This window comes from Rana temporaria, chromosome 3 (assembly GCF_905171775.1).
Source record: "Rana temporaria chromosome 3, aRanTem1.1, whole genome shotgun sequence".
Classification (NCBI taxonomy): domain Eukaryota; kingdom Metazoa; phylum Chordata; class Amphibia; order Anura; family Ranidae; genus Rana; species Rana temporaria.
Genome location: NC_053491.1, coordinates 422,587,062 through 422,600,762, shown reverse-complemented (window position 1 = coordinate 422,600,762; position 13,701 = coordinate 422,587,062). Strand labels below are relative to the sequence as shown.

The 13,701-nt window shown below is 41.7% G+C and overlaps 1 protein-coding gene across 2 annotated transcripts in view; it reads left to right on the top strand.

Moving 5' to 3' along the window:
- CHMP7 (charged multivesicular body protein 7) overlaps positions 1 to 13,701 on the top strand; it is a 29,730-nt gene that overhangs the window by 1,519 nt on the left and 14,510 nt on the right. For both annotated transcript variants that reach the window (XM_040346182.1, XM_040346181.1), the window contains exons 2-6: positions 3,044 to 3,159; positions 6,106 to 6,381; positions 7,610 to 7,778; positions 9,567 to 9,752; positions 9,840 to 9,973. In XM_040346182.1, coding sequence (XP_040202116.1) covers positions 6,128 to 6,381; positions 7,610 to 7,778; positions 9,567 to 9,752; positions 9,840 to 9,973 — 743 coding nt within the window. In that variant the 5' untranslated portion in view covers positions 3,044 to 3,159; positions 6,106 to 6,127. The remainder of the gene's footprint in view (positions 1 to 3,043; positions 3,160 to 6,105; positions 6,382 to 7,609; positions 7,779 to 9,566; positions 9,753 to 9,839; positions 9,974 to 13,701) is intronic.

Below are 13,701 nucleotides of genomic sequence, written 5' to 3'. Positions count from 1 at the left end.
CCACCAACTTGCTTGCTCCTTCAACATCCCACCTCCAGTTCCACCAACGGGCTCGTTCGCTTGCTCCTCCAGGGTCCCACGGCTCGTTCGCTTGCTCCTCCAGGGTCCCACGGCTCGTTCGCTTACTCCTCCAGGGTCCCACGGCTCGCTCGCTTGCTCCTTTGACATCCCACCTCCAGTTTCCCCCACGTCCCACCACTTGCTTGCTCCTCCAACATTCCATTGCTCGCTCACTTGCTTTCTCCTCCGACGTCCCACTCCTCGCTCCTCCAGTTTTCCTTTGCTTGGTTGCACCTCCAATGTACCACTGCTCGCTTGCTCCTCCAACATCTCATCACATACTCACTTGTTGCACCGGTCACTCGCTTGCTCCTCCAATATCCCTTCTTCAGTTCCGGCGTCCCCCCGCCGTTTGCCTGCTCCTCCACCCCCCCCCCTTCCGCCCCACCACTCGCTTGTTTCCCCTTTCACTGTCCCCCACTGCTCGCTCGCTCGTTCCCCTTTCACTGTCCCCCACTGCTCGCTCGCTTGCTCCTCCACCGCCCTCACCGCTCGCTTTCTCCTCCACCGCCCCCTCACCGCTCGCTTGCTCCTCCACCGCCCCCCCCTGATGTCCTCTCCTCCTATATCCCACTACCCAAACCACCTTTGGCATTGCATCACTCTTTCTTCTGATGTCCCCACCCTGCAATATGGTTTTTATATACAATGGAAGTTTCTACATGTATACTTGTATAAGCACATACAGTGGGTATAGAAAAGAATCGCCCCCCTATTTTTTTTATTTTAATAATCACATTTTGTTGCTTTGCAGCCTGAAAATAAGACAGACACTGTTTTTGTTTTATCCAGCTGTATCTACTCCGTGCAACTTATAACATCCAAGTGAAAGATAGAACACCAACATGTCATAAAAAGAATTACTGAGCTGTAAAAAGCATCCTAAAAATTAAAATAAAATAGGGTGGAGCTAATCACCTTCTATATGGCACACAAAGCCATTTGACTTTCATCTGTGATTAGCTGTGGTCATTTTGATTAGCTTAGCATGAAACAAGCTTTCCTGGAGCATTTCAGTCTCTGGTAGTGCAACTGAAACAAGAAAGCAATCAACTATGGGTGGCAAGGCACCGTCAAAAGGTCTCCTGGATAAAATTGTGGACAGGCATAAGTCAGGAGATGGATATAAAAAAATCACAGGCTTCAATAATAGCTAGAAGCATAGTGAAGTATGTTATTAAGAAGTGGAATATATTTGGTACAACATAGGCTCTCCCTGGATCAGGAATTCCCTCCAAGCTGGATGAAAGAGCTAGGAGGAAACTGGTCAAAGAGGCTACCAAGAGGCCTACAGCAACTCTGAAGCAGTTGCAGGAATTTATGACAAAGCATGGTCATTGTGTGCATGTGACAACAATATCACAAATTCTCCACAAATGTGACTTCTATGGGAGGGCTGCAAGAAAAAAGCCACTCCTCAAGAAATGCCACATGCAGCCACGACTGAGCTTTGCCAACATGATCCTTGAAGATTCTGATGCCACATGGAAAAAGGTGTTCTGGTCAGATGAGACTAAAATTGAATTATTTGGCCTCAACACCAAATGATATGTCTGGCGGAAATCCAATCCAGCTCACCATCCAAATACCACCATTTCTACAGTAAAGCAGGGAGGTGGTAATATCCTGTTATGGGGGTGTAGCAGGGACTGGAGCACCTTTCCAGATAGAAGTAAAAATTAATGGTGCAAAAATACCATACAATTCTTGTGGAAAACCTGTTGACCTCTGCCAGAAAGTTGTCAATGGGAAGATGGTTTACCTTCCAACATGACAATGACCCAAAACACACAGAAATAATGACCACACAGTGATTGAAGGAGAAAAAGGTGAATGTGCTTGCATGGCCTAGTCAGAGCCCAGACTTAAACCCCATTGAAAATCTGTGAAATGACTCGAAGCCTGCAGTCCACAAATGATCACCATCAAAGTTAAAGTGTTTGTTACCCTAAAAAAAAAAAAAATCATCCTGTTCCTTTAAAGCATATTATACAACACAGTGCTTGTGTTGTGTCATTTGGCCCTTTCTTTCACCTGAAATACCTGATTGATCCTGCCTGGTTCTGCCCTCCACCTCTGTAAACTTACCACGGCTTATCATGGCTTCTGAGCCTTGACACTGGGGTCAGATTATGTTCCTCCGTCATCCGTAGCTCTACTGTTCTCCCCGCCCCCTCCCCCTTCCTGCCTGTAAGCTCTGTGTCAGTGCCCGCCCCTCCTGCTGCTGAAGTTTAATCATAAGTTTCATACCATCCTCTGTTTTAATAATCCTGTATGCCCCTGTGTCTGTGCCTTAGAAAAAGAAGCATTTTTTTTTTACCAAATTTCAGAGCGCCGCTCACGTGACCGGCCGCATTTCTCCTCCTCCCCTCCCAACTGATTTCAGCGGTGGTTTCTCGGCCCCATCCCCTGTAGCTGTCAGACAAGGAGAGCAGAGAGGTGGCCGGTCACCTGAGCGCAGAGCGTCCTCTGAGATCAGGTTTGGAACGGCTTATTTTTATTAGGAACAGACATAGGGTCACGGAGGATGGTATATAAATATAGTGGCTTAACAACCACTTTAACTGAACTTGATCAGTTGTGCAAATAGTGGGCAAATATTGCACAGTTGGTAGAGACATTTCCCAACAGACTAAAGGCTGTAATTAAAGCAAAAGGTGGTTCAACAAAGTACTGACACAAGGGGGTGATCCTTTTCCCAACTCAGCGATTCTGTTTTTGAATTAAAAAATAAATAAATACATTCTGACATGTTGATGTTCTATCTTTCACTTGGATGTTATAAGTTGCACTGAGTAAATACAGCTGGATAAAACAAAAACTGTGTGCGCCTTAATTCTAGGCTGCAAACCAACAAAATGGGATTATTTTAAAGGGGGTGATTCTTTTCTATACCCACTGTATAAGTATACATGTACATAAATGCTCTGATATATAATGTGCATCATTGAATTATGGGTGTGTGTTCTCTGTCTCACTACAGGACATGGTGTGTCATTCAGCATAAGGAACCACAGCAGGCGGCAGGGGATGCAGGCATTCCACACTCCTGGAAGTGTGACCCCTGTGAGGATTCTACAGACCATAGCAGTGGAATAGGTAAGTATAAAGCCTGTTTTGCCTGTTTTGCAGTTCTTGCTTTGCTACATCTTTTACACCAAGCAACAGTCACTTTAAACCTGACATGAGATTTTAAGCCTTCATCATTGTAATAAAAAGGATAAAAAATATTAAATTACTTTAAACGTTTCCTTGACGTTGTAAGCTGACGGTTAATTCAATGCATACCTGATATTCAGATTTCAGTCTGCAGCTGTCTTGTATGTGTGTAAGTGGGGTATTATCTTATAACTGCACTCATTTACTAGGTGAGGTGTTTTCGTGTACTTAACCTTTTTATGTGTTACTAAACCCAGGACCATTCACTATATCTGGTCTCCCACAGTACACAGAACATGGAAATGCAATTATTTTAGTAAATGTAAACTGCTAGTACTCATCTTCTGCCCCCCCCCCCTTTTTTTTTTTCTCCCTTATTGGTTGAAAGGAGTATCAATGGCTATGTATCACCAACTTTGATGCATTTATGCTGTAAATGTATGCACTGCGTACTGTTTGTACCCTTTTTGGTTTTGTTCTGTTTTTTTTTTTTTTTATCCACTTAAGCCCCGGACCTTTAGGCAGCTAAATGCCCAGGCCAGGTTTTGCGATTCGGCACTGCGTCGCTTTAACAGACAATTGCGCGGTCGTGCGACACTCAGTTCCTGAGTTTAGGCCGATACGTATTCTTCTACCTATTTTTGGTAAAAAAAATCGCAATAAGCGTTTATCGATTGGTTTGCGCAAAATTTGTAGCGTTTACAAAATAGGGGATGTTTTTATTGCATTTTTATAAATTTTTTTTTTTTTTTACTACTAATGGCGGCGATGAGCGATTTTTTTCGTGACTGCGACATTATGGCGGACACTTCGGACAATTTTGACACATTTTTGGGACCATTGTCATTTTCACAGCAAAAAATGCATTTAAATTGCATTGTTTATTGTGAAAATGACAGTTGCAGTTTGGGAGTTAACCACAGGTGGCGCTGTAGGAGTTAGGGTTCACCTAGTGTGTGTGTTTACAACAGTAGGGGGGTGTGGCTGTAGGTCTGATGTCATCGATTGTGTCTCCCCTATAAAGGGGATGACACGATCAATGCGCCGCCACAGTGAAGCACGGGGAGGCCGTGTTTACATACGGCTCTCCCCGTTCTTCAGCTCCGGGGAGCGATCGCGTCGGAGCGGCTATAAACGAATAGCCGCGCCGTCGTCCCGGATCGCTACCCGAGGGAATCCGCACGCAGCGGAGGGGGTCCCGATCGGACCCCCCTGACCCGCGCAAAGGCAAGGATGTATATATACGTCCCTTCTGCCTGTCCGTGCCATTGTGCGGACGTAAATAGTCGTGCGGCGGGCATTAAGTGGTTAAATAAAAAAACTTTCTAGAAACTGCTAAATACCTTTTCTCATCAGCAGTATATAGCAGTCTTGTGACTTCTGTCCGTGTCTAAAGCTTGTAGGCAGAGTTTTCATTCTACTCTGACTATTTTGAGGCTGCAGGACCCTCTGGACAGAGCTGATTGGCTCTGTGATGATCACATGCACCCTCCAAAGATAGCAAGCAATTGAGCTGCAAGTCTGAAAATTACTTGGTAAGCTGATGCTAGACTTGTCTTGCTTCATAAGTTTGTTGCACAATTGCAGCAAGTTTGCAATGCATGATTCCAGATAAACTTTCTTTGCAAACATTCTGCAAGTTCTGGTTCAGTTGTATTGTGCGATAGTCATCCCACCGCAGGGGGGCACTGTGGCTGCGTTTTCATCTTTGCTCCCTGCTGTAGACTTGCAGATCTCTTGCTGTAGATTCATCACTGAAACTTTGCTCTTGCAAGAGACTTGCCACGCAAATTTGCTACAAATTGGAAAAGTGTCAACTAGAACTTATGCTGTAAGTGCTCTGCAAGTACAATTTGTGGCAAGTTATCCTTGCTTTCTGGGTATTTACTAAAATAATTGCATTTTCTTGTGTACTGTGGGAGACTGGATATAGGGAATGCTGGGTTCTGGGTTTAGTAACACTTTAAAGCGGTGGTTCTGCGGGAATACGATTTTTTTTTTTTAAATATTATTCTTCTGCTGTTAATATAACTAATGTTGTACTCACCAGTCCTGTATATACAGCCGCGATCATTCCGATTTCCCAAAAAAGGATACTTTATAAAACCGATCGATGGACGTTTCCATCTTGTTTGTGGGCACTCCTGAAGCCCACCACTGTTTATTTCCGGGATGCGGTGAATGCTGGGGCTCTATCCCGCACATGTGCAGTGTGCAGTCTGCCCCTGTGTCAGTGCCCGCAACCCCCCTCCTCCCTCCTGCTGCTCTCATATTAAACTATGAGAGATTGCTCCCCAGTGTGCAGTGGAGATTTCGTTGCCGCCCGCTTGCCGAGTCACATGACCGGCGAGATATCACGGGATTAAAGCAACAGCGCGTCTCCTGGGATTGTCATGAGACACAGCGCTGGTCCGGGAAAAGGAACATACACGCCCACTCCCGCGGGGGATTTTGATTGACAGCACAGAGACGACGGCATTAAAAAGGTAAGGATCGAGATAAAAAAAAAAACACAACGGATTATTTACTGTCTATTACTAGCAGTTTGATTGAGCAAAAGTGACAATTTAGGGTGAACCACCGCTTTAAGGAATCCACTTTGGGTAAACTGGCCCTTTAGAATCAAACCCATTCTGACTGTTTTTAATGCTGTAAAGTAAACAAAATCATCATCTTTGTAGATAGTAGTATTCATAACCTACATTGTTTGTGTCTGTATACATAGGGTCTAGGGGCAAATGTTCAAAGTTTTGTGTGTGTGTGTGTGTGTGTTTGGTTTTTGTTTTTTTTGATTCGGTAATGTTTTTTTTTTTCCCTCTTCAGTTTTTTTTATTAGGTTCAGTGTTTGATTACATATTTCAATCTTCTATTGCCCGTTCTTGTTAGGTCTGCCCCTTAAGCCACAGTGATGATGGCCCAGCCTTACCCTGCAGACTGGGATGATGATGAACGGATGTCATTTTTATTCTCTGCCTTCAAAGGGACACGAGATGTGAACAGTGCGGACTGGGACAGTAAAATGACATTTTGGATGCCACTGATTTTGCAGCATGCCAAGGCTCAAGGAATGGTCAGTGTCACACTGCGCCAACTACAATCGCACTTCACCCGCAAGGGCAGCACTCCATTGGGTTTGGCAACGGTGATCCAAGAGATGCTCAGGTGAAGATTGCCTAGTCGTTTGTATTTAGGGCTAAAGATTACAGGAGTTTCCTTTTGACATTTCAGCTATGTGTGGGGGTTGCACTTTATCAATCTGGCCCTCAGGGCGCTGTTGCTCCCACTGACTCCACTGGTGGGGCGCTGTTGCTCCCACTGACTCCAATGGTGGGGCGCTGTTGCTCCCACTGACTCCACTGGTGGGGCATTGTTTACTCTTACTGGCCCCTTCAGTCTGCAGGACAGTAAAGTGAACCTTTTTGTTTAGAAAGTTTGGAGACCCCTGCATTTTATCACGTAGCAACACACCATAGTGTGTGTTATGAAAAAAGTGTCATGTACAATTTTAGGCCTGTTGAGGTGCGTTACCAGACCTATCATTTTAAATGGGCTGCCTTAACACAGTGAACGTTAAAAAATTAACATAACATGCATTAACACACCACAAAAATGTAAAGTCCTCAATGTACCTAGCATACCTACAGTATATTTTTAGGAACATTCATCTCAAGAAACAGTAAATAAGAGAGAATACCTTTTGCACTGCCTCTGTGTGGAACCAATCCACAATGTATGAACTAATGTGTATAATGAGAAACTTAAAATCTACAGTGGGGAAAATAATGAATTGATTCCCTTCAGATTTTGTAAGATTGCCCACTTACAAAGAAATAAAGGGTCTATAATTGTTATCATGGGTGTATTTTAAATGATAGAGACAGAGTCCCCCTCCTCAAGAAGGCACATGTACAGTCATGTAAATGATTCACAGAAGGATTGGGAGAAAGTACTGTGGTCAAAGGAGTCCAAAATTGAGCTCTTTGGCATTAACTCGACTCACAGGGTTATCAAAAAGTTTGTCTTCATTTTTGTTACCAGTGCACCAAAGATTTTTCCTATTCAAGCATAGCAGGCAGAGCAGTTCACATCATTTGCTTATCCCCCAACTGCCAACTTTCCATCCTGATACTCTGCAAGAGATGGAAAACATGACCTGCCATGGAGACTGGTCTGGGGAGCAGGATGACAAATTGGCCATAGCTAACAGGCAAAGTTTAGCTTTTAATTTCCAGCTTGCTTTCAAACGTTGACATCAAATACAGTATCTAGTTGACAGTCAAAATTTCAAGTGTGTGTGTGTGTGTGTGTATTTTATACATAAAAAAAAATTCTAATGTGGTGTATTTTTTTTTTTTTTTGTTTTGTTTTTTTCCCTGCTCTCATGTGGTAGACGTGGTTGCCTGTACCAAGAGTCAGATTTTGTGTCTAGAATCTCCAGCGGCTGGATCTCATGGGGCATGAGGCAAATCGTAATCAAACCCCTACAGTGGACCCTGAGTACAATTCTAGGTAGTCCGATAAACCCAGATGAGCCATTCGTCATTCTTGATGCCTTAAAGGTACATGGCTATATTGACTTCTGTTGTGTGATATAGCATTCCATGCTTCATTGTTGTAAAGTCGATGAGTTTTCTATTCTACCACTTTGCCTAGTTTCTCTTTTTATTTTTTTTCTCTATTATTCAAAGTTTTACATGTTTTCAAAAGGGGGGGGGAAACAAAAAAGAAAACCAAAACAATCACAATAAGAGCCCATTCACACAGGGGCGACACGTCCCGAGCGCGCATCACAGCATGACATGGGGCAACTTCGAAGGCGAGTTCAAGTCTCCTCCAGGACAGGCGACTTTCCAGTGGCCAATCAAACTAAATCAATCAAACTAAAATCAGCTCTGTGGGAGAGAGGGGTTTGCCCTAAAAACTATTTTCACTTCCTGAAAAGTCGCTGACTTCTGAGGCGACTTCCATTGAAACCAATGGATAGAATAATATAATACCGGGGGGGGGGGAGGAATTGGGACTTTAAATGAGGCCAAGCCCGGCTAGTGACGAGTGCCTCCAACCCTGTCAATTGAAGAAGGAAGCAAAATCGCAGCCAAAAGCATCATGAGCCTCATTTAAAGTCCCACCAATGGATAGAAGTCGGATTGAAGTAGTACAGGAACCTTTTCTGAAGTCGGAGCGACTTCAGTAGTGTACATTAAGACGGCTCCCATTCACTTCAATTGATTTTCTCAACAGCGCGACTTGGGGCGACTACAAGTCGGATCCCAAGTCGCCCCTGTGTGAATGGGCTTTAAATCGCTTTATCAATTAAAGTCTAAAGACAAAGATGCCAGTAGGTAGGATTTAGGTTTACATAAACCTGCCACTTTTTAGCAAATGCGTGAGCTATGAGTACTGCTTGGTGCATTCAACACAAGGTGACTAAGTACTCTCAATATTGGTCCCTGTGTGCCTGAAAAGAACACCAGACCCCAGGTCCAGGCTGTGTACAGAGAATCCATTTCCTATTAAGTTTGCCGTGTGTTTTTTTTTTTTGGGGATGTTTTTGATTGATTGTCCCAAGCATACAATATAACTTGATTAAGTTAAAGTAGAAGTACGACCTCCCATTTGAAAAAAAATGTGCTGCAGAAAGTGCCTCTGCAATGTCCCACAAATACCTGTTGATCCTTCCATTGAAGTCCACCTATAGCTTGCTGTGATGGTGTGGCAATGATGCTGCACTGCTCCTGGATTCAGAGCAGAGTTGCCACACTCAGAAGCATGTGCCTGATTGCACAAAATGTTGCAGGGGGGTGGGGGCAAGGCTATCAGCATTGTCACTGCTGGTTCACAAGACTGTAGATTGTTCTTCACAACCTGACCACACCTAGTCCTATCCAGTGTTTTCTGGATTGGCAGAACTGATTGTGCTTTTGAAGCCCTCCTGCTGTCAGCTGCAGTGTCTGGGAGGGGGCGTGTGGGAGATACAAATGATGGAGTATTTGGCTTAGGGATGGTGAAGAAAGTGATTTTTTTTTTTTTATTTTTTTTTTTTATTTTTTTTTCATGTTCTACAGGATTTATATGGCGCCAACAGTTTACGCAGCGCTCTACAAATTGAGGGTAGACGGTACAAATACAATACACTTTAATACAGTAGGTAATCGGAGGGCCCTGCTCCTTAGAGCTTACAATTTAAGCGAGCGCTTACAATCTTATGCATCCTATAGTGCCTGGAATTGGCACTTGTGTAAACGATCTTGCAGGAACCATGGTTGTACTTTTAATAAAATGTGCGTGTAAGGGTGAACATTTTTGCTTTTAATAGACTTTTTTTTTTTGTCTTCTCCTCTTCACAGGAGCAGGCAGAGCTGGTGGTAAAGAAATACCAGTCCTCCCCACTGAGTTCTACTTCCTTGTTGTTAGATGATGAAGTATACACCCTCTACAAGGATCAGTTTCCGGAAAGGTCTGCCTTTAATCTTGTTTTATTACAGCTGCAGAGAGATAAGAAGATCTGTGTTTTGCAAAGACATGGGGAGAAGGTAAAAACAGCGTACCCAATTCAGTAAAATCTTGCCTAGGTGATTGTACCCTTCTACCTTCCCATTTATGGTTTTGTTCTCTTGTAGCTTGTGAAGTTTGTACAGGGTGGAAAGACTCAGGTGACCCCAATAGGAGAATCTGATTTGGGCATTTATGAGTTGCAAAAAAGTCAGAAGCTGCTTTCACTGAGAGTGCAGAAGACGAGTGCGGAGTCTGACCGGTAAGTACTGATCTCTGTCTACCTGGTGCTTTCATCAAGAGGTGGAGAGAGCAATAACCCACAGCAGCTTCAGATCAAATTTTCTCTAGTGCTTTCCACTTTCAGAAAGAAAGCCATTCTTATTTTTTTTTGTAATGACTTGAACAGAGATTAAAGCATAACTCCTGGGAAAGAAAAATGCTTCTTTGCAGTGGGGCTGCTCCCCCACTGAAAAGGTTAATGCTTGTTTAGGCCTAGGAGACAGCAAAAAGCCATTTACCAGTAGCATACGCCAAAGTATATATCGCCAGCACACCACAAATCTTCAGGTGATTACATCACCGTTTTCAGACATATGCAAAGTGCATAATGCACAGCAAAGAACATTTAAAGTGTCATCCAGCAATCTAAAACCAGTATAGGAAGAGCCACTCCCTGACCTCTAACATCACATGACGTAAATAAAACAATGTAGTAATGTAAACAACAGTATACATAGCCCTGCCTCACAATACATTACATATGTCAGATGCACCCGATCAAGAAGATGCAAAATCCTACTTTAGCTTCAGTGTCTCAATTGCCAGGCAACCGGACAGTCATTGACCGTTCAGTGCACGGCAGCTGAATGCAGCCTATGCTGCCTGCACCATAGCAACTGGAGATGCTAGCTGACAAACACATGATGTCAAAGTATCCAGGCACCAACAGCAGTCAAAACTAAAGGTATAATGTGTGTTTGGTATGCTTGCGTTTGTCTAGCAAGGTTACTTTGCGGTATAAGCAAGGAAGTTTAGACCTCTGCAGTGTATAAATGTGTTTTTACTGAACAAAAATGCTATATTTTACAAAACTATTACAATATTGGGAATGCAGTACAAGGCTGGCAGATCTAGCAAATAAGCAGAAACTATGGTCTGTAACAGTAGAAATACGCTTAAAAGTTACTTGACTCCGGTTACTGTGTGTTTTTGTTCTCCATTGGCAACGAGGACCCAAAGGTTCTATAAGCAGTTGCTGGAAATCGGGTATCTTCTTCTTGGCTGGTACAGACTTTTTTTTCCTCTTTGGTCAAGAGTCCTGTCCAGTTTATGCCTGTCAACCCTTTTATATGTCAGGTTGTTTACCATAACAACTGACTGTTCCAACTGTCAACAGTTCTTTGTTTGAGGACATCTTGTGTACTTGTTACCAAGGCATTAGTTTGAGAAGCATCTTCAAATAAACTCAACAGTAGCCTGATTTCTGTTTCTATAACCAACTACTAAACGGACTGTCCCATGTAATGTTATGTCTGATTAATAAAAAAAAATCGTATTGTTTATCAAACGCAACACAGTGCTGTCAGGGCATGGTAGCAGAGAGGGGGGGGGGGGTAATAAAATGCACTGAGAAGTGTGCAGTGTGTCAATAAAACAGGAGACTGTAGACAAGAACAAGTACCATTGGAACAATGTTTGCACATGCTGTCCATTTAACACAATGGGAAAATAGATACTATTGGACAATGTAAATAGTTTAATGGGAACGTATACATTTTTAGCTGCTCAATTTTGTTTTAAATGAGTTTGGGTCAAACTCTGCACTCAGGCTACATCAATAAAAGTCAACAATAGTGTGACCTTTTGACATACAGTGAATGTTTTACTAAAATTAGTGCACTGAGAAATTGGCACAGCTGTGCATTGTAGCCAAGCCACTTCTAACTTCAGCTTATTCAGTTAAAGGGTCACTAAAGGAATTTTTTTTTTTTTTTTTTTTTTTTTTAGCTAAATAGCTTCATTTACCTTACTGCAGTCCTGGTTTCATGTCCTCATTGTTTGTTTTTGCTTTGATGTTGCTGTAATTCCTCTCTGTTCTGGACACTTCCTGGTTGTCTGTTTCCTGATCACCACAGTACTGGGAGATTTCTCACTGTGGTGACTAATCAAGGAGGTGTGATTACTGTTTGTAAAACGAAACTGGATTGGTGCTGAGGAGTTTTAGACAAAGCATCGCTGCCCTCTATTGGCTCTCTGACTCTGTACATCAGAGAACCAGGAAACAACAGCAAAAACGAAACTAAACTGTAGGTACATTATATGATTGGTTTTTATCTATTTTTAATCATTTTTAAAAGGAATCCGTTAACTATTATGTCTCTATACCCTGTAAACAGTCATTTTAGCAAAAAAAAAAAATTTCCTTTAGTGACCCTTTAAGCTTTAGCAATAAAACCTGGAAGCAAATTTTGCACTCTCCAGTTTTGTAAATAATCCCCACATTATTTGACCTAAGACATGAGTGATACTGAAGTGCCATCTAAAGTTTGGAATTATGCTTCTCATCTAAATTGATGTAGAAAGGAAAAAGTAAAAGGGACGCACCCATGTGGGAATGGCTAACCATATTTTCTAAAAAAAAAAAAAAAAATTAAATAAAGGTCAGCGGCATGAGTTCAAAGAGGGACTGCATGATTTTAATGAAGGTGTGCGCAAGAGGGACTTTATAAGGCCAAAGAAGATTGAGCCAGAGGGGATCTCATCTTGGGGTGATACATCTACACTATAAGAGAACCTGGTTTCATGTAATCGCATGAGTAGCCTGTAGTCCAGGATGTCTATGGTGAAGCAGCTATAACTCAAGCTAAGTGACTTTTTAGTGTATCCCTCTAGCATGCAGATTGTCAATACTCATTTGCTAGAAAGGTTAGATAATGAGTGCATGGGTGTTTTATGCATATTGTAGGTCTTGTATTGTTTTCCTGCAATTGAAAGTCGTTGTATATGCAGCATTCTTGCTTAGTAAAATCACATTAAAAACCCTATAGCATATTAATTTATTTGCTTTACCGCAAAGCAACCGAAAAGATAAAAGCAAAACACCTTGAGGAACATGACATCTATCCACCCATCCATCACATTATAAGGCATTGTTAAATCTGCATGTGTTACATTGATGACATCTTCCTCATTTGGGCTTCTAATGAGATTTAATTTTTAGCTTTCATTATAATATTTTATATATATATATATATATATATATATATATATATATATATATATATATATATATATATATATATATATATATATATATATATATATATATATATATATATATATATATATATATATATATATATATATATATATATATATATATATATAATTTTTTTTTTTTTTTTTTTTTTTTGTTAAACTAGATGAACTTGTGTCTTTTCTCAACCTGACTAACTATGTAGCTATGTTTTATGAAGTCAGAAGTCTACTGGTTTTCAATTGGTGGATGGGACTATAACTGTTCCTTGCATTGTATAATGCATTTATTATATGCCTGACAAAGGGGTCCTACGTGGTCCCAAAACAGTGAACTTTACCACTGTGATGTGATCACCTGAATAAACGTTTGGACATATTTTTCAAAGATGGTGTGCTGTCGATTTATATAATTTGCCTCAGTAAGGACAACAACAATGATTTTGTTTACCTGACCCATTATAGATGAATCGATAAATCATTTGTCGGCTGTCTGGTGTTTGGTATAGAAAAATTTGTATGTAAATCCCCAGATTGTCTGTACTGAATTATAAATCCTTTGGCAGGTAAAACCGAAAACCTTTTCAACTGTGTATTTGGCATTTTACTTGGAGTGTTCTATAAGAATTGCTCAATTCCCGATGGGTAGTGTTGTAAAGCAATGACCTGAGACTGCAGAGTATTCTGATCTGTACTCTTTCTGCTCCTAAGCAGACTATACATTAAAGTGGA